Source organism: Notamacropus eugenii, chromosome 5 (assembly GCF_028372415.1).
Source record: "Notamacropus eugenii isolate mMacEug1 chromosome 5, mMacEug1.pri_v2, whole genome shotgun sequence".
Lineage (NCBI taxonomy): Eukaryota > Metazoa > Chordata > Mammalia > Diprotodontia > Macropodidae > Notamacropus > Notamacropus eugenii.
This window is the reverse complement of record NC_092876.1, coordinates 443,340,134-443,362,258: the sequence shown is the minus strand read 5'-3', so window position 1 is coordinate 443,362,258 and position 22,125 is coordinate 443,340,134. Positions and strand designations below refer to the sequence as shown.

The window sequence follows — 22,125 nt, the reverse complement described above, 5'->3', positions numbered from 1 at the left end:
AAGATGCAAGATGGTAGAGTTTAGCTCCCCATGTCTTCCTTTAACTTCTATTGAAGGCACACTCCCAATATCTGGATGGAGGCAGCCTACACAAAGCTAGAGATCCCTGAGATCAGATATGTCATCCCCAGAAGTCGTCAGGCTCTGCTTTTGTGCTTTAGTGAAAGGTATTTCTTCCCATAGCTGACGGATCCTCCCTCCACTAATCAGAATTTGGTCATGGCCAAAAGAGGTGTATATTGTATTTCAGCCTTCTTGGTTTATTCTGGTACCCAAACCCCTTCTTCAGCTTAGCTTAATTACATCTGTACCACAGTTCTGTTGAGGGTGTCTACTACTGGGTCCATAGTGGTACACTTGACAGCCAATTATGGGAACAGGGTTGAAGAGGTGAGATGCAGAGCACGTCTTCATTTCACAGTTGTAGCTAATAAAATGATAAGGGGCTATCTATACCTTGGTGGAAACTAATGGGAAGACTGTTCCTCTACCTTGATTACTAAAGGGGTTACCTGGGTGTTTCATAGGGAGGCCTCTCTCTCTCTCTCTCTCTCTCTCTCTCTGTCTCTGTATGTATGTATGTATGTATGTATATTATACATTTAATGCATGTATGTGTATATATATATAGTTATAATCATTATATAACTGTAACTATATATAGCTACACATATAACTATATATCTAAATCTATCTACATCTCTATTTCTCTATACAGAACTAGCTACCTGTGCTTCCCGCTTCCCATCTTCACTCTGATAACTTTCCTTTCACTCCTCCCAGGGGGAAGGACTGAAAAAATATCAGAGCTAATCACACAAGCATTTTGCTCCCCATTCAAGCTGTTCTCTAGCCTTATTGTGCATGATTACTTAGTTGACCTTTCCCACTGAAATATAAGGTGGTTATGCCCATTTCCACTATGAATCCTAAGTCTGACTGAGATGCCAACTGTCTGAACAATCCTGGGGGATGAATCAATTTTAAAATTGAGGGGTATTTTCTGGTTTTTAACAACTATCAATAGTTCCTCACTTTAGGGGGGGGTCACATCTATTCCAAAAGCTCTGACCATGGTGCTGCATAGAATGAAAATAGCTTGAGTACTTTCACAAAGTAGATAGTGGCATTTGGGTTACTTGGTCCAAGCAATAATTTTGATATGATTTCAGCTCATGGCAGAAATGTTTATGTATGAGTGCTTCTACTACTGGTCTGAATCAGAAGCCTGACCTTGGATTAGGCTGCATTGCCTGGGTTTCCTCATATTCAGAAGTTTGCCTGTCAGTTACATGCTAGACTTTGTGTCATACACGTGTTTCACTGCTCTCTTTTGTTGTGTTCTTAATTTTGTGGTTTTAAAGAATGGATATTACTCCTTGAAAATGTGTAAAAGCAGTAGCTCTTAAAAAGCCTGCTCCAATTACTGTTAGACACATTGCACTGACTGTTTATGTGGGAAAGCCAATCATTTCAAGGATCATTTAAGGCCACAATGAACTTGGATCAGACACAAAGGAAAGTGAAATTGAAAAATTTAAAAACAAAACAAGACCAGCACCTGAGAAACTACTTCTGAAAATAGCCTAATTAATTCTCAGAAAGCAAGGGAAGAAATTCAGAGGGAACCAGTAAGTGGAATTGTTATTGATTCGTCTACAAAGCAACATAGGATTCTTGAAATGGAAAGAAGTATTATGAGAATTCCTGATCAAAGTCCCAGAGATGATTCAAGTACAGGGTTGTAGGTGGCATTAATTCCTTCATGCACACCCACATCCACTTTTATAAGGTCTCTGAAAATTAACTTTGGGTAACCAGTGGCTTCCTATCTATTTCCTCCCTTGGCATTTCATGCTTGAAAGGTCAGATCCATGGTTTCCTTCAGAATTGTCCCTCTCCTTTCCTTTCCCAATGTTATTTCCTACTCTATTTTGAGTTGCTACCCTCTCAATATCCCTGATAAAGGGTAGCAACTTCACTTTCTTCTCAAGCCTCCAAACTCAATTTGGGCGTGGTTCTTGGAACTCAGGCTTGAGTGGACCACTGAAGCCAGAAAGAGAGATATGTGGAGTCACCAAACAAGTAGTGCCTTAGCTAGTAGATCTCTCATCATCTCACGGGTAGCTGAGAGGTCAGTGTGGCCTCAGGTAGGGCGATAGCCAATTAAACCTCTCTGCCACAGCAACTATTGCTTTCTAAATCAGCACACCGGGAGGGGTTTGGTTCCAGAGCTAAATGTCTTTTAATGGGAGACCATTGAAAGTTATTCCTACCCCTACCTCCTTAAGTAGGGGAAAGAATTCTCAGTGTTTTGTGGAGGGATGAAAATTGACTTAGCAGCAGCAGGTACTTAGATAAGACTGCCATTGGCTTGAACTTTGGCTCCTAAAAGCTCCCCTGTACCTTATCATTATCATTAACCACCAAGCAAGGAAACAGTTTTCCAGACCAGTTTTGCTTATACTTGGTTTAATTACTTAACAATATACTGAAAAGGTTCTTTTGCTACATTAGATTATTCCCTGACTCTGTCAGCTGGGTGATTTTTGATTAGGGCTCCAAAATGACTACTTCACATACACCCACATCCACTTTTATAAGGTCTCTGAAAATTAACTTTGGGTAACCAGTGGCTTCCTATCTATTTCCTCCCTTGGCATTTCATGCTTAAAAGGTCAGATCCTTATCTTATTCAGATAAGAATGCACCCCATCAGCAGTGGTCCCTCCTCTACCCCTGGTAAGATGACCTTACTTCCTGTCTCCCACATCATTTCCATCATCGTCTGATTCCTCAAATCCATTTTTCTCCTAACTTCCCAAAACTCCTGCATCTATAAAATCAGACCATATCAGGTGGTGATCTGACCTCACCTAAGGTCCCAGAAACTCTTTTTCCCATATCTGCTATTTTTATTTTAGGTAAAAAATTTCTCAGCTATTTTTACGTTAGATGGACAATCTCTTTCCATGTTTCTTTACAGTTGTCAAGAGAAGCTGGAGATCAGTGGTTTCTTTCATTCCTCTCTGAGACTCTTGGGATCTGAAGTTCATGTTTCCCCATCCCATTGGTGGGATTTCTCCTACATGGCCCAGTGGAACAAATGCAAAGTTATTTTATTTAATGATGCTTGTACTGACATAATTGTTTCTGAAGAGCAAATACATTTCCTGTTTTCAACTGGTCAATTATCTAGAGGGCTCAACTCTCTGAGACAGCTATAAAATTAGCAGTGATTTTTCCAAAACCTTCCCTTGAACAGGATCATTCCATTTTTTAAAGAAGTGTTTTGCATAGAACTTTTTCAAAAGTCTTATTAGAGTCTAGATATTTATTTATTGCTCTAAAGAATTTGATAAATTTGAGTTGTTTTGCTTACAGAAATGCTGCTACCTTTTTCTAGAATAGGTTATAGTTGCTTGTGCACGTCATTTTCCATGATAGCCAAATAATGAAAGAAGGGGATGCGGGTGAGGAGGACCATAGTTGTAACATTAAAGATATCTCTTTTAGACTTATAATGGAAAATGCTATCCATATCCAGAAAAAGAACTATTGGGTCTGAATTCAGATTGAAACATATGATTTTCACTTTTTTTTGTTTTTTTCTTTCTCATGCTTTTCCCTTTTTGTTCTGATTCTCCATTCACAACATGACTAATGTGGAAATATGTTGAATATGATTATATATGTATAACCTACATCAGATTGCTTGCCATCTTGGGGAGGGGGAAGGAAAGGGGCTGGAGAAAATATTTGGAACACAAAATCTTATACAAGTGAATGGTAAAAACTATCTTGGCATGTAATTAGAAAAAATAAAATATTTTAAGTGGGAAAATATCTCTTAAATATTATGATTGTTTAACTACAACTAGAATTCCAACTGGATTAAACTGCAGAAAATACAAATACTGAAAGCCAAAATATTTCAATTCTCCTTTCAATTCCTCACAACAAAACACAGCTACTCCAACTTATCCTGAGGCAAGGCATCCCACAAATGACCTTAACTATCTATGGGGGAAAAATGTTGTATACCAGGGCCCTGGGAAAAAGCTCATGTGTAGAAGTCCTAGTTTCAGCTTTGGGAAAAGAATTGAATGACAAAAATTATAGTCTGTTGGATGAATCAGCTTCCATAAGGTCCCTGCTGAAACTGAAGGACATATAACTGGTATATGAAATGGACAGAGGGCCTGAAGGAAGATTTTTCAACATGGGGATGAATGAGCCTTCATCAGTGGTAGAGCTTTGAAGAATTCCCAAAACAGTATCATTAGCAGGTCAAACTTGAAGGTAGGTCCCTGTTAAGAGCACAAGTAATTCCTGACATTTATACTGCGCTTTGAAGATTTACAACCTTAAAAATTTTCCTCAAAATCACCTTGTGAGGTGGATAAGTATTAGTATCCCCATTCTAAAGATGAGAAAACAAGAAATGAAGTTACATTACCATGTCAGAATTAGGACAAACATCTGGAAACACTCACTTTTCCTGTGTGATTTGTGCCTTACGTGTCTCCTTAGCCCTGTCCTTTGTCCTTAGGGCCATATTGCATTTCCATAATTCTCCATACTAGTTCAGTTTCCCATTTCTGATTCGGTTGTTTTATATTCTAGCAAGTCATTCACTGGACAATTATATCAGCTGACCTGATTCTCCCTACCTAAGACATCCCCTGAACACACTGACAGAAAAATGCCCCAAATCCCAAGGAAGTCAATCCAATCAGTTTTGGAACTACCACCCTGGGACCTGAATTGTTTAGCTAACTATATCCAATAGGACCCAGGCTACTAAGACTTTTTCCATCAAGCCATCTACCTTTTATCTCACTTTCCTATCTCCCCTTCCTCCACAGCTCTAATTTCCACCTCTTGCTCTGGGTTCAGTAATCAGATCAGTATTATCATACCCCCACTATCCCTACATCAATTCAAGTGAAGGTTACAAGCATTTATTAATTATCTGCTAAGTGCTGGACTAATCTAAAGATCAACTCACTAACCCTAGACTGACTACTCAGATGCTACCTTTTCTGGCCACCAGTCCCACCCATGTGTTGTCTCCCTCTGTGAGAATGTAAGCTTCTTCACGGGGAGGTGACTGCTTCACTTTGGTAAGTGTCTCAAGTGGTTGTCACAGCTTTTCATTCACCAATCTGCTTACTCTAGTGTTTCTTTTATCAGTTCTAATTTGTGATTCTCCCTTGGTTTTCATACCTGTAGATCAAAACAAGCTCTAGCTCTAGTCTGTGGATACAACACCTTGCTTAAGCTCAATATTGTTGTTTTGTCGTTTTCCCTCATATTCAACTCTTCGGGACCCCATTGGAGTTCTCTTAGGAGATACTAGAGTGGTTTGCTATTTCCTTTTCCAACTCATTTTACAGATGAGGAAACTGAGATAAACAGTAGTAAGTGACTTATTCAGGGTCACACAGCTAATAAGTATTTGAGGCCACGTTAAAATTCAAGAAGATGAGTCTTCCTGTCTCCAGACCTGCTACTCTATCCACTACACCACCTAACTGCCCCAAGTTCAAAAATATCCTCGGCTAAATGGGGTAACATTAAGTAAAAAAGCTAGCTAAGGGACCTTTACTAAGTGCATGCATTTTTTGGGTGGAATGGAGTTGAAAAACTAGGGTAAATTATTTAGTATATTTAATATAGGAGTAAATGATTCTAAACTCCTAAATATTTTCTGAAATTATTAGCCTGTTCATTTGCATTAATGGTATGTGAAATTGAGGCCATTAATTATTGTACCCAATCATACTTTGGGCACTGATAAATTTTGATAAATTAGATATGATTACTGCAGTTTCAAGAACAGATGTGGATTTGGCACTTTAGATCACAACAGAATATAACACAAGAGTTCATTGCACAAGGCCAGATGTCAAATACAGCTCATATCGGAGAGGGAAATTTGTTTGTTTTTCTTCTTGTAAATAAAATAAATTCTTAAATGGTTGCAGGCTGTATCTTTTCTGCCCACCCTTATATTTTTACATACCTCTCTAAGCTAAAAATGCATGTGAATGAGTTTTGATTATAAATCCAATCAGGCTTTTCCTCCCCATCTCACCTAAGAAGTATAGCACGATAGGCATAGCATCTGAATAGGGAGACTTGTTTCAAGTGTCATCTCTGACACATACTGGTTGTGTGGGTGCCTCAGATAACTTCTTAAAGATCCTAACTTACAAAATAATCGCTTAACTCCATTGGTAGGGAGTCCCCTATCTATTTTTCCTAGGGAGGACCCCAAAACAGAGTGGGCTAAGGGAGGTACAAACCTTGAATTCCTACTACGTGCCAACATTATGCTAAATTCTTTACAAATATAATCTCACTTGATCCTCACTTCTGAGAGTTCTCTACAGTTGAGAACACTGAGAGGCAGAGGTTAAATGACATGTCTAGGGACAAATAGTTTTTACCACATTGGAATTCAGGCTTAATTGTAGGCTCAGTCTCCTTTCCACTGAGCCACTGAGCCACCTGAGAAGATGGTACACTTTGTCTAGTGTTCTGCTCATAGTTTATCCTTACCACTATGCAAATCTAAAGAAAGAAATGATTACAATTCTGGAAACGTATACCCCAAAGAAAAGATGTTGCAGCTTCTTGTACTAATGTCATTTTATCGAAGATGACCAATTCCTATTTTTCAAACTGCTGTTCTAGCTTTCTTTATATCTTGCTTTTTTTCCCCCTGACTCAATTCCATGAGCCAGTTTTTCCTTCTTGCTAACTAATTCTTCCATTCTAATTTCACTCTCAGAAGCTAGAGGACTCAGCAAAGAGCACTCCCCCTTCCTTTGCCCATCAGGGCTTCAAAATACTATCTGTAAAACCAGCATTCTGCATTGTATTGCCATGAGGATTACAGCTATTTAATTTTTTAAATTGGCAACTTTTTAGTTTCATTTGGGGAAGGTTATTTTTATATTCATTTCCCTTTTAATTAAAAAAAAAAAAAAAGCAAAACAGAGCACTAATCGCCTTTTGGGCTTTTACAATTACCTAGCTCAGAAGTGGTTCTTTCTAGCAAAATCAATTGAAGCTTTAAAAGATAGCCATACAAATTCAGCCTTTTTATTTTTATTTTTATTTTTATTTTGGGACATAAATATAAACCAATGGAGAATATTCAGTTATTTTTAATATAATATTTTCAATTCTTGATTTTAATAAATCATTTCAAGTTATCCTTATCAAAATGGCTTGAAGAAATAAAATTGGAATACTTTGGAAGAGGCATATGTTTCTTCAAGTGACATAATTGCTTATTTTAGAAATGGCAAATGTCCCTTGGGTTAGGGGCCAAGGAACAAGAAGTTTGGTGTGGTGAAAGATGTACTGCTTAATTTGCTAAATACTTGAAACAAAGAGCAAAGTTGTTTAATTTCAGTTATAAATTTGACTCTACTACTAATCTGTGTGGCTAGTTCTGCATTACTATCTCTCTCTGTTCCCTTCAACCTCTCCTAGGACTTTTTTTTTGGATGGGTAGGTCTTTTTCTGAACATATGATCACCCAGTAAGTAATGAAACTCCTTCAAACAATGTAAATCTACACCTGATCTGGAACATGCAGTCTTAGAAACTTGGTTCTGGACACAGAGGTTAAGTGACTTGCCCAGGTATCACACACCAGTATGTATCAGAGGTATGACCTGAATCCAGCCCTTCTGAGCACAAGGCTACTAGCCCTCTATCCACTCTGCCATGTTTCCTCAAAGAAAAGTTAGAGTTCAACAGCGTAATTTGATTATATCTCTCCTATTCTTAGATTTAAAAACCAAGCCAAACCAATCAACCTACCATATATAAAACGAGGGGGCAAATTTTTGCTTCTATTTTCTTTTACTGTTTTGACAGAATAAATATGGATTTCTAGATCCTAAAGTGCAAAACAATATCATATGATAGTAATTTATTGGGCATATATACCGTCTGATATAGTACAATTAACTCTCAATCCAATAAAAATAATTTCTTCAAAAATAAACTGAAATTAGAATGGGCGGGGGGGAAGTGAGGAAGGAAAGTAAATGCTTCTTGACTGGAAAAGCCACTAATATAAATTTTCTAATACTAAATAAAGAATGATTTGAAGGGAGTTAGAATTTTGTTCTAAAGGAAATTGTCTGTTAATTGTAATTCTATCAGTCTGCAAAACCAGATAAGTACCTCCAGACCACTGACAATCTAAAGTAACTTTTGGCAGTTCATCGCTATTTATTTTTTAATGCATACAAGGCACTTGGAAATATTAAAACTGATAAAATAACTGCATTAAAATAATATCAAATTACTCCTCCTGTTACTGTGATAAGCAACAATTAATTTATATCCTGAGATTGTAGCTTTATTGTGGGAAGTGATTTTTAAAAGGCAAATTAACAAAAAATACATATCTTTACCATAGCATTTCCCAAATCAGTTTGGTCAAGGAGCAAATGTGGATTTAAAATATGTTAATGAAACTCAAAAATACTGGCCATTGAATGTAGGATACCCTCTGAATGGGAATGTGACTTGGAAGAAAAATTTAGCAAAGAAAATTCTATTTCCGTTCAAATTACATATACACTTAGCGTTTTAGAGGAGAAATATAATAGCATTTTTTTTCTCCCTTGACCTTTGAAAACATCTTGTAGAACGTAAGTGTCCCATCCAAGGCAAGTTGGGAATCCTGCTAAAGTAATCAACAAGCATTTATCAAGTATTTAAGAAACCTTGCTTAATGTTGTAGAAACAAAGAGAGGTAAAAGCACAAAATAATCCTTGCCCTAATGGAGTTTATATGCCAATGAGAGACACAGTATGTAAATCAATGCTGTTGTTATGGTTTAGTCATTTTTTAGTTGTGTACCACTCTTTGTGACCCCGTTTGAGGTTTTCTTGCCAAGAATGCTGGTGTGGTTTGCCATTTCCTTCTCTAGCTCATTTTACAGATTAGATAAACCAAGGCAAACAGGGTTAAATGACATGCCCAGAGTCACATAGCTATTAAGTGTCTGAAGAGGCCGAATTTGAACTCAAAACAGGAGTCTTCCTGATTCTAGGTCCATGTCCACTTGCACCACCTACTAGCCTCTGTAAGAATCATCATCCTTTGTGGCAAATGAATAGCAAACAAAATATATACAGAGTAGAAGGAAGGTAGCCTGAGAGAAAAGACTTTGGTGACTGGGGGTGGTTTGAAAAAGGAGTCCCTGCTACTTCTAAGAGCAAATACTAATGACTCTTTGGCACTTCAAACTTTCGTAATAATGATGATGATAATGATATTATAATAATAGATAAACCTAGCACTCATTATGTGCCAGGCACCAAGCTGAACGCTTTGCATGTATTATCTCATTTGGTGCTTACCACAATCCCAAGAGGTAGACTTTATTATTGTTTTCATTTTATAGGTGAGAAAACTGAGGCAAATAGAAATTAAGTGACTTGCCCAGGGACACACAGCTAGTAAGTATCTGACACTAGATTTCAACTCAGATCTTCCTGATTCTAGGTCAGGTGCTCTATCCATTGTATCACCTAGCTGCCTATTATCCTGTATCTTTCTATATATCTGTAACTGTAAATGTATCCTGTCTCCTCTACATACTCCTTGATCTATTTACATTGTAGTACTTGAGAACTGTCTCATATGACATTTTATCTCCTTCTGCATCTCTTTGCAATGGCTGTTCTTCATACTCAGATTCTTTTCCCTTCTACATTCAGCCCACATTTTCTTTTCCTTCAGGAAGCCTCTCTTTGTCTCTCCAATATCTTCTGCTTTCAGATTACCTCCCTTCGACTTTCCATATATTTTCTGGTTACACACTTATTTTCATGTCTCTGGTATTACAATGTAAGCTCCTTCCAGGCATGGACAGTTTTTGCTTTTTCTTTGTATCCAAAGCACTTAGCATGGTACCTGGCACATAGTGCTTAATGAATGTTTGTTGACTGTCTGACAATTGTATGTTTTGAAAAACATTATCAAGGTTGGGAAAATGGAAAAATCCAACCATTGTAGTTAAATATTTGCTTCTTTATGTGACTGGCACATAGTTGACCTTACCATAATGGCTATACTGTTAAAACTAGAAAAGGTGACTGGCAACCTACCTCCTGCTTTGCATTAGGGCACAAATGTAAATCTGCCATCAATTCTTCTCTCTTAGTATTTTCTTCATGCTTACAATACCAGAGGTTAGCAATACTGTTAGTTTATGAAAACTACAAATACTATTATTTGCAAGTGGGTAACAAATTATTTTCTATGAATTTTATAAACAGGAACAATGCATTCCTAAACAAATATGCATCAACATTTCAAGTAAACAGGCAATCCTATTAACAGCCAGTTAGAACATTCTGTACAGGCCAAAATATCCTTTAAGAAGTTCTTATAAACTGTAGGAAAAACAAACATTTTACAGAAATGTGGTTTAAGCAAAGAACAAAAATGGGAAAAAGCTGTGACCTTAGGGACGGAATATAAGTCACAGTAATGTTGTTTGGAAGGACAAACTAGCTTTGTATAATGAGGTTATTGACCTGAGTTGGTTTAAAGTAGTTTTTAACGCGAGAGTGAGTCTCATTGTATTTCAGCCCTATAACAGTAGCAAGAGAAACCAGGACTGATCAATAAGTCACCATCAAATGCTCTCAAGAACCTTTAATCAAAGGATAGAGTTGTAATTTTTGCAGGACACAAAATAAAAATAATACCATGTATTTAATATATATTTGGCATCATATTTGGTACCATCGTGACATTGGTTAAGTTACTTCATTGTCTCAGTATCAGTTTATCTATAAAATGAGGGGTTTTGATTAACTTGACTTCCAATATTTATTGCATCTCTCAACCTATGATTTTAAGAAAAGAAAAATAGTAATCAGTCAGATCTTACAGCAACTATGTCTGATACTTGCTCCCTGTTCAACCTTCCATTTCATGATTTGTGACATGGAGGATTTGAAATAGGTGGCCTCTAAGGTTCCTCCCAGTTCTAGATAATCCAGTGAAATTAACTTTGTTCTCTTTTCCTAATACTAAAACTGGAAATTCACATCTTTGCTGGACTTGAAGATATATGTTATGAGGAGAAAGAAGATGAATGTTTTCCCTCAAGTCAACTTTCTCCAAGAAGAAACAATAAGTGACTATATAATATTCCACCCCGCCCCCCCCCAAAAAAAAAACCTTGTCCTAATAAAATACTGATTTTCTTCATCAAATGAAAGGGCAATGGGGAAGACAATTCCTCCAGCTGCCAGAGTCAGACAGTATGATATAGTGCCTTGATTTGGAGTCAAACAATATGAAAAGTATTGAGTCTAGAAAAAAATAATAAAACGTAAAAAAAAAAAAAAAAAGTAGAATTCTTTGGAAGGTAGACTTCCCCTCCCCCCACTCCCAAGATAGATGAGCACCAATATAGAAATGAATGTTTTGCTGCAATGACATATTAACAACCCTGGGATCAGAACGTATAAATAGCTGACATCATAAGGACAGCTCTGCCTTTGTTATTGCAGAACAGCCAATATTGTCTCTGAGGTTATTTCATTGATTATAAATAGACCACATCAATGGCAAGTGTACAACACAAAAAACATAAACCATTAGGTGGTAATGGATATTACTTGAGGTTGCTTCATTACCTTTACTGGCTCAGTGACTGATTTTTCCTTGTACAAATGCCACCCTTTAGACAAAATTCCTTCCACATCCGGCTTTTTAGCTTGAACTGCTGCTTCGATTTCCTAGGGGGGGAAACACACAGTGTAGATTAACTTCACAGTGCCAATAAAATGACTAACTTTAAATATCCTCTTGGAGGCTCCACATGTGGTACTTAAAAAAAATAGCATCTGGGGGCAAGAGAAGGAATGAACACTGACAGAAAAACACAAGGAAAAATTATCAAAAATAGGTAGGTCATTCCAGTCCCTGTTGAAATATTCTTTAATATTTAGTTTTAGTTTGCTTTGCTTTTTTCATATTCCCAACTACATTCTTAGGTTAGCTCTGTATTGCCACTCATCACACACAGCCATGGATGATAGATTTAGAGATGGAAGGTACTCAAAAGTCATCTGGTCCAAGGAATTCATTTTACAGACTTCCCAGGGAGTTGAGTGGACTTGTCCAAGGTAACACAGGTAGCAAGTGTCAGATGTGGGATTCATAACCAAAGACATTGGCTCCAAAGACATTGGTATTTGCACAGTATCATGGTGCACATAAATAGAAATGACTGCTTTTCATTTTGCAATTAGAAAAGAAATGAACCATAGCATTTCTACATAATTAGCATAGTTCAGTTATTTTATTAGCAAGAATACCCTGATTCTTCCAACTTACATACATATATAAAGCCAGTTGGGCTTTAGATTCTCATAGAGAATTTTTTTTTTTTTTTTTTTTTTGGTAATTGCAGATTATTTATTTATTTTATTTTTTCCCTCCACATTTATTTATTTGTTTCCAATTTTCAGCAATCACTTCTATAAGTTTTAAATTCCTCCCCCCATGCTCTTTCCTTCCCCAAGACAGCATGCAATCTTATATGGGCTCTACACATACATTTTTATTAAACATATTTTCACATTAGTCATGTTGCATGGAAGAATTAAAACGAATGAGAGAGAGCACGAGTAAAATTAAACAAAACCCAACATAAAAAAGAGAAAGCAGTCTGCTTCATTTTGTATTCCAACTCCATAGTTCTTCCTCTGGATGTGGATGGCATTTTACATAATGAGTCCTCTAGAAATGTTTTAGGTCCTTGCATTGCTGTGAAAGGCTAAGTCTATCAGAAACAGTCCTCGTATACTGTTGCTGCTACTGGGTATAATTTTCTCCTAGTTCTGCTCACTTCACTCAGCATCAATTCATATGTCTATCCAGGTATTTCCGAAGTCTGCCTGCTCAACATTTCTTATAGCACAATAATATTCCATTACATTCATTACATTACCACAACTTGCTCAGCCATTCCCCAATTGATGGGCATTCCCTCAATTTCCAATTCTTGGCCACCACAAAGAGTGCTACTATAAATATTTTTGTACATCTTGGTCCTTCTCCCATTTTTATGATCTCTTTGGGATACAACCCTAGAAGCAATATTGCTGGGTCAAAGAGTATGTACATTTTTGTAGCACTTTGGGCATAGTTCCAAATTGCTCTCCAGAATGGTTGGATCAGCTCACAGCTCTACCAACAATGAATTAGTGTTCCAACTCTCCCACATCTTCTCCAACATTTATCATTTTCCTGTTTTGTCATGTTAACCAATCTGATAGGTGTGATGTGTTATCACAGAGTTGTTTTGATTTTATGCTCCCTAATCAATAGTGATTTAGAGCATTTTTTCATATAACCATAGATAGCTTTAATATCTGCCTCTGAAAAAATACCTGTTCATATCCTTTGACCATTTATCAGTTGGGGAATGACTTGTATTCTTATAAATTTGACTCAGTTCTCTATACATTTTAGAAAAGAGGTCTTTATCACAGATACTATTTGTAAAAATTCTTTCCCAGTTTTCTGCTTCCCTCCTAATCTTAACTGCCTTGGCTTTGTTTGTACAAAAACTTTCTACTTTAATGTAATCAAAATGATCCATTTTGCATTTCTTAATCTTCTCTGTCTCTTGTTTGGTCATAAATTCCTCCATTTTCCATAAATCTGACAAATAAACTATTCCTTTCTCCTCTAATTTGTTTGTAGGACCAGTCTTTATACCTATAGAATGTACCCATTTGGACTTTATTCTGGTATATGGTGTCAGGCATTGCTCTATGCCCAGTTTCTGCCATACTATTTTCCAGTTCTCCCAGAAGTTTTTGTCAAACAGTGAGTTCCTATTCCAGAAGCTGGGGTCCCAGGGTTTATCAAACAGTAGATTGTTATAGTCATTGACTACTGTGTCTTGAGTACCTAACCTATTCTACTGGTCTATCCCTCTATTTCTTAGCCAATGTCAAGTGATTTTGATGATTGCTGCTTTATAATACAATTTAAGATCTGGTATGGCTAGGCCCCCTTGCCTAGCATTTCTTTTCATTAATTCCCTTGATATTCTGGACCTTTTGTTTTTCCAGATAAATTTTGATATTATTTTTTCTAGCTCTATTAAATGTTTTTTGGTAGTTTGATTGGTATGGCACTGAACAAGTAAATTAATTTAGGTAGAATTAAAATTTTTCTTATATTAGCTTGGCCTACTCATGAGCAACTTATGTCTTACTAATTATTTAGATCTGACTTTATCTGTGTTAAAAGTGTTTTGTAATTGTGTTCATATAGTCCCTGGGTTTGTTTTGACAGGTAGACTCCCAAATATTTTATAGTGTCTACTGTAACTTTAAAAAGGATTTCTGCTTCTATCTCTCACTGTTGGGCCTTGTTAGTAACATATAGAAATGCAAATGATTTACGTGGGTTTACTGTGTATCCTGCCATACCAAACTTTTAAGTAATAATAAAATAGTTCTTCCTCTATTACTAAATATTTTAAAGGGATAAGAAGATGCCTAAAATACAATGTTATTGTTATTTTTTGGTTGAAAACTGTGAATTCTTTGGTACAGGAAATTCCCAGTGAGGAGGTTGTCTTGACCACTGCAAATTATCAAACTCTCGAAATCATACTTGTAGAGAGTTATCTGGAACAGTAAGGGTTTTAAGTGATTCACCTAAGGTCACATAGTCAAGATATCAGACACAGGAACTGAACCCATGCCTTCTCAATTCCTAGGCTGCCTCTCTATCCACTGTAATATATTGGTTTTCTTAATTATTAAGATGCCTTGAATTACACAGCTCTAAGAAAAAGGGATGAAATTAATTTCTGTGATGATTTCCAATTGGAAGAAGGGGATATCATGCGTCTTCAGATCTTTTGTTATATGGTAGTCTAGTAGCCTGCTTTCTGACCCCACTGAAGAAAAAGCTTAGTTAAAGGGGCATATATTTCAATTAAGGGGAATAAAGTGAAATATTTAAAAAGAAGTTTTGGGAAAAAATACTTCTTAAACACGAGAAACATTAGAACACTAATATTGATTAATCAGTGTCAGGCATGAGTCAGGGTATCTGCAATCTTTTCCAAAAAGATTTTCCTGATTAGCCTAGATCTATCATTCACTTTCTATTCCCATATAGAATTAAACATAGTCTCATTTCTGTGCATATTCACACACACATGAACACACACATACATACACACATATATATGATTATACATCTATATATGGATGTATGTATAATATTTTTAGATTTTATACTCTCTCTGTATAAATTCTGTTGAACTGATTTGTGTCTTCTATTCCCCCAGAAGGGTTTCCTTTTTTGGGTACTCTATGGATCCTGGGATGCTTTGTATAGTATCAAAAATAACAGAAGGCTGGGACTCAATATTTCTCTTAAGGAAAGTGACCCTAGCAAAATAATGCTCAGTCAGATTCAGGGTGCATGCAAACAACAGAGTGTATGGAAGTTTTAAGTCATATCCAGGAGGATAGACTAAAATCTAGTGAAAACAAATTTAGACAGTATATCTGACCAAGGATCTAGGAACATGCTTCTAAACCAAGGTCTTAACTGTGTGTGTGTGTGTGTGTGTGTGTGTGTGTGTGTGTGTGTGTGTGTGTGTATGTGTGTACGTGATACCTTTGGCCATCTGGCAAAGTCTATGGACCCATTCTTAGAACATTACTAAATAATTGAAGGAAATGCTAAATTTCAAATAGAGGGTGGTGAAAATAAAGATGCAATTTTTTTCCCATCTAAGTTCATGGTTCCTGTGCTAAAAATGCTTAATCTAAAGCAGGCTTGCATAACAAACAGCCCACCAGTAGGTTTTGGGTTGCCCTTGAAAAATGTAGGTAAGTCACATGACCCATGGCAATCAACCAAAATCAGTCTCAAAATCTGGTTGCCCCAAGAAGCTCATCGATATTGTACGTCAATTTCATGATGGCATGTTTGCCCGGGTTCTAGAAAATAGACAAAGCTCTTATGCCTTCCCAGTCACCAATGGAGTGAAACAGAGCTGTGTGCTTACTCCAACCTATTTGGCACCCAAATTAGCTTAGAAATTGTGTTGGTCTGATCTAAAGGAACCAAATAGATAAGAAGACAGAGAACCTGGGTTTATTCATTTCTTTATGAAATCAATCAATACACATTTATTCAATATGAACTATTTGCAAGGCAATATGCTAGGTTAGTTCTTGAATGCAAAGACAAAAACAAAAACAAAAACAGTTCCTGTCCTCATGAACTATTCTATCAGGAGACAACAATGTGTACACAGATAAAACAACACAAATAAATATAATATAAGTTCAGCGGGACTTTAATAAACAGGGAGATGACAAGAAAGGCTTTGTGCACAGAAGGTGGTATGAGCTATTTGAGGAATCCAGAGTATCTAAGTGGTGGAAGTGAGGAGTGAGTACATTTGAAGTATGTGTGTACAAAGGCGTGGAAGAAGATGAAAGTGGATTATGGGGAAAATCAAAACAAATTAGACAAGCTAGATAGAGAAGAGTGGGAATAATATAAAAATAGTTTGGAAAGCCTGATTGGAGCCAGATTGTGGGGGGCTTTTAAATACTTAAAAAAGGGGGTGGGTGGGTAGGGGAGGGGGACTTGTATATTCTTCTAGAGACAATATTGAGCCACTGAAGTTTCTTGAGCAGAGGAGTAAGATAGTCAGTCCCCTGTTTAATGTGTTAATTGTTTGGCTAATAGAAGCTACTGAAACAGAACAGACAGAAAATAAGGCTCTGAATTAGGCTGATGAGGGAAGAGGAGCTAAAAAAATGTTACCGCAGAGCAAGAATCAATAAGATTTTCCTGCTAATGAGAGGTGACAGAAAAACAAAATAAAGGATAATGCTGAGTGAATAGAGTTGACTGGAAACCGAAATAGGAAAGTTAGGAAGAAGAGTTTTTTGCTCCTTATTTTCAGTGCAGTGGAAAATAATGAGTTTTATTGTAGGCCTTTTTTTAGACATTTATCTTTTACCTTTCGGAATATTACATTTCAAGATTTCCTCTACTTTAAAGTTGTAGCTGCCAGATCCAACATGATCCTGACTGGAAGCTCTGGATTTTGCCTATGAATTTTCTGGTAGTTTTCATTTTAGAGTTTCTTTCTAGTGATATCCAGTGGAATCTTTGTATTTTTAATTTTTCTTCAGATTCTAGTAACTGTAGGCAGTTTAATTTGTGGTTTATTTAAACAAAGTAGCTGGGCTTTTTATTTTTAGTCAGGGATTTCAGAGAATCTGATGCTTCTTAATCTGTCTTTCCTTGACCTATTTTTCAGATCAATTTTGATATCTCACATTTTTTTTACTTTTTCAATGTCTTGATTTTATTTTAATAATTTTGTGATCTCTTGGCGTTACTAAGCTCTGTTTGATCACTTTCAGTTTTCAGGGAATCTGAGCATGGTTTTCCACATTCTGTTTTAAGTTATTAACTTATTCTCCTTGCAATTCATTCCTCTAGAGTTCTTATTTTATTGAAGGAGGAAAAGGAGGGAAGGGGAAAAGCATTTATTAAGCACCCACTATGTGCTAGGAACTGGGAAAGTTCCTTATAAATATCATTTCATTTTAAATTCCATTAAAAACTCTTGCTTCATTTCTTCCACAAATTCTTGTAGTCTCTGTGAATGAGCATTTTTTCATCTCCTAAGAATTCATTTAGAAATGTTATGGAATTACTTTCCACTGGACATCACTTGACACATGATATTTATTCAGTGTTAAAAGCCTTAGCATGTTTGCTCATATCTCCAGCCTCAATTTTTTATTTAGGACTTTGTGGCAGGTTCATATTCTTTCCCATCCTTTACTCTTAAATGATAGTCGCGTTTGGTCCTGATTTTAATTTTCATTGGTTCCTGTCATTGCCTTCTATGTATGCTCTGTATCAATGGTCAAAGTGCTGGCAAATTTCTGTGTCCCTGGTGTAAACTCTGCATTTGGCATTCCATGGTTCAGGAATTCCCGAGGTCTTAGGGGCTGTCAGTTTCTGCCCTAAGAGAAGTGTTACTACTGTCTTCTGTCTCCTTGTGGAACTTCCTTGTTGGGATGCTGCCTTTTCCGTCTTCCCTGCAGCAAGTCTGAGCAAGGCACTGATGTGGGCTTCCCAGTCAGAGTACTACCTTAGGTAGTCTACTCACACCCACTATGGACTTGTCCACTGTTCTCTGGATGTTCTGCTATTTAAATTCTTAAGATAATGTGCTTTCAATTCACATTCAATTCATCTGATAATAGATGTTACCTTTTAGGTTATCTACAATTTCAATTTAGATATTGAAACAAAATGAGGCAGTCGTAGGCCATTCAACAGTTAACAAAATTAGATTTACTTAGAGCAGGAGAAGAATATTTGACATGATATTCATAGGCATTGAGAAGCTATCGAGTTAATTCAGCTGAGCCCAGATTCCTTTAAGATCTACCGGTCAAGCATCTGAGAACTGCTCCAGTTCTTTTGCTTTGTACTAGGCAATGAGGAAGTTTCCTGAGCCAATCATGTCTCAAGGAATGTCTCAATATCTTTTAAAGGCATTAGCTTTTTTACTGTGTTGACTGTTTGACTGTTCTCTTTTGTGTAGATTATCTTTCAGACAACTGATCATCAGTAAAAACGAAACTGAATTCATCTTAACAGAAAGGTCATAACTTAATCAACTCATATTGATATGAGTCATTTTAGGGTCATTTGTCTCTCTGCAATCAGGCAATGAATTAGTTATAAAAAAGGTCAATATCAATAACAAATCAGAAGTAAAGATAAAGGTGAAAAGAACCTTAAATGAGTTCAACAACCAAAAAAAAGAGAAAAGACTGTTTCTAAATATCATAATTTCTTACAAATGTTTAACTGATAAAAAGATGTCATAACAATAAGAACAAATTAGCCTACAAACAGCATTAATCAGCAACCACTTGGTGTATTTGCCAAAATATATCATCTTTGTTAAAATATTTATGCAACTTTATTATTTCCCCAGGGAACTAAGGGAAGTTCATCAACACAAGCATTTAATAGAAAAATGTGGTGTTTTGTACTACAAACACGATGTGGAAAATTGGATTTGGTGTCAAATATGTATAAATGATTTAATAGGCAGTCCAGTTAATAATACATCATGTAAGTTTGATGTTTAATATGTATATTTTTAATTTTCACCAAAGTCAAAATGGAATGTTTCAGCATGTCATAGTGGTGTTCTGGATTCTCCAAGGCTAAATATGAGGTGAGATAAAGATCTAACAGCTAATAGTAATATGAATAGACTTTTTGATACTGCGTGGTGTATGCTGTCAGAATGCCTGGACCCAAAGTTTGGTCCCCAGGTGACTAACTTTTTTAAACAATGAACTAATTGCCCTTCTGCTACTAAAGAGTGGAAGGGTTGTAATGGGCATTCAGTAGGTGTACTCATACTGATGGAATAATGGAAGTTTTGAAATACTGAAGAAGTTTTCACTTAACTTAAGCTGTCCAATTCAAACTTTCATAGTGAATATTGACTTTTTCAACAAACTGCATTTCTAATTTTCTCTTCTTGATAAATTTGTGAACTAGGTCTTCTGAGTAGCCCCTCTGAAGTCTATCACCTAAAAATCAAATCATCTGATAAAAACTAAACTCAATTGAATCTTAAAAGATATATACTGTATTATCCATTTTAACTGAAAGCTTTCCATTTGAGGAGGAAAATAATCCATAAACTATCATAAGTAAGTAGAAGTCACAGCTGTCCTCAATTCTGTGCAATCTGGATTCTATCCCCACCACTATAATGAGATTATTCTCTCAAAAGCAATCAATGACCTTCTATTCACTAAATCTAATTAATTTTTTTTTAAGTCTTCATTGTCTTTGACTTTTCAACTCAATCTGACATTTTGAGCACTCTATGCTTCTGGATATTTTCTCCTTCTTTGGCTTCCTTTGAAGATACCACACTTTCCCAATTTACCGTGTACCTCTCCAAAGGTGTCTTTTCTGTAAACTTCACTGACTCCTTGTCCTTAATCTCGCTTTGTTTCTCTTTTCTCAGTAATAATCTATTCATTGCCATGTCTTCAATTACCACCTCTCTCTATATGGCTGTAAAATCCTTACTTCTACCTTTGCTGTCATATGAGCTCCAGACCAATGTCTCCAAATATTTATAGGATATCAGTACCTTGAATTCAACATGTACAAAATTGAGTATATCATCTTTCTGACAAAATCTGTTCCTTCTTCTGATTTCATTATTTCTGTCTATAGCATCACCACTGAACCACTCTCTCATGCTGGAAACTTATGTCTTATGTTTGTGTCTTTCTTTGTTCATTTTCATGTTCAATCAGTTGCTAATCATGCAGATTTTACTTGCCCTACTCTCTGGTCTTCCCATAATACATACATAATCTAGGACTCGGGTTTGATGGGGAAAGATTAAGGGGATACTTAAAGTTATGTCATGTCCTACAAGGAAATATATGGGATCTGTACAAGAAAAAGTCATAGATATAATAACTTTATTTTTTTAATTTTAAAGGAAAATTCTTAAACATGATCCTTGGGCATTCTGTAAACTATTCAGTTTAAAGACATTTCCTTTCCAGATAACCTTGGGCAAATCATGTAAAGCCTTTGGCTCTTAAGTTTTCTCTTCTGTAAAGAAGGATGATTGGACTAAATGGTCTCTGAGGTACTCTCTTGCTTTAGATCTATGACGGTGCAGGATAGGTTAACTAACAATTCTTGAATAATAAAAGTTTTTGAATAACAAAGTATTGACAATCATAAAGAGCATATAGTATTTACTCAATAAATATAATGACTTAAAATATGTTCATACTTATAGCAGACACCCTGACAGTCATTTTATAATATTCAGTGGTTCTAGGTGATTTGACACCTCTGACCACTGTGGTAGGAGTGCTCCCTCTGTCATGGGTAGAAAGGGAAGAGAGGGTAAGTACCCTTTGAACAGAGGAAACTGTGATGGGGAAATAATGTAACAAGGAATTGGGCTGGGGTTGGGGAAGGGCTCCAGTGGTCTGCTCTAACCTAGCTGAGATTTTGGAGAATTGAGAAGATAGCCACAAGCTTCCTTCTTTCTCTTTTAATACTTGGCTTTCTTTTGAAATGCTTCCATAATAAATCCCTTAAGGGATCACAGTCTACTTCTGACTAAAGCAAATATACCTCCTCCTATTCCAGGTTACTGATCCTTGGGCAGGAAGACATTAATTACCACAAACAATGAACTAAAAATTCCAATTCTGTTGAGTTCTAGTCTATGTTTTAAAAAAATCCAAAAACAATGCAAAACAACATGCTCAAAACCTTTACATTTAATATGCCTATGGGAGGCAATGTATCATAGAGGACAAAGGGATGGTCTTGGTGATGGGAAGACTAGGACTGAGCTGTGCTTCTGACATACGCAAGTAATTTAACCTCTCAGTTGTCCAGGCAATTCACTAAGATGATGGACTATAGAGAAGCTGTAAATATGAGAGAGAGAGAGAGAGAGAGAGAGAGAGAGAGAGAGAGAGAGAGAGTTCTTTTCACTGATAAAATTACAGGCCTGAAAGAAAGAATACATTTTTGGAAAGACAAGAAAATGCTCCTTAATAACCCATATTTGCAAATGCCATTTGACTGTGACAAGAATTTCCTTCAGTCTGTGAGTCAGTAAGTACCCCAAAGGAGCCTACTACCATAGGTTCTTAGATCTGCACTTCTAAAAGTAAAGTCAGCTTTTGAGGGATTAACAATCATTTTAATCAAGCATACATATCATTCAGTTAGTTCAGGGGAAAATGTCAGCACCCTGAACTTCAGAGAAAATACAGAGAAATCAAAAGCCGACAGACAGGCTTCCAAATGGGTGAACATTAACATGCATACATCTTTACCAGAGAAGGAAGCACCAACATCTGGGTTTTCAAAGCTGAGGGTGGGGGCGTTGCTTATTGGTTTCCCATAGTCTCATGTGGCACACAAATCTTCTTCCAAAAACTAAGCCCCAAAGTAAAACCACA

The 22,125-nt window shown here is 36.4% G+C and overlaps 1 protein-coding gene across 11 annotated transcripts in view; it reads right to left on the bottom strand.

The window, feature by feature from the left end:
- Positions 1–22,125, bottom strand: part of DMD (dystrophin) — a 2,329,373-nt gene that overhangs the window by 767,150 nt on the left and 1,540,098 nt on the right. For all 11 annotated transcript variants that reach the window (XR_011968542.1, XM_072616876.1, XM_072616880.1 and 8 more), the window contains one exon: positions 11,695–11,796. Coding sequence is in view for 10 of the 11 variants with exons in the window: in XM_072616876.1 (XP_072472977.1) it covers positions 11,695–11,796 (102 nt within the window). In the remaining variant the exon portion in view is untranslated. The remainder of the gene's footprint in view (positions 1–11,694; positions 11,797–22,125) is intronic.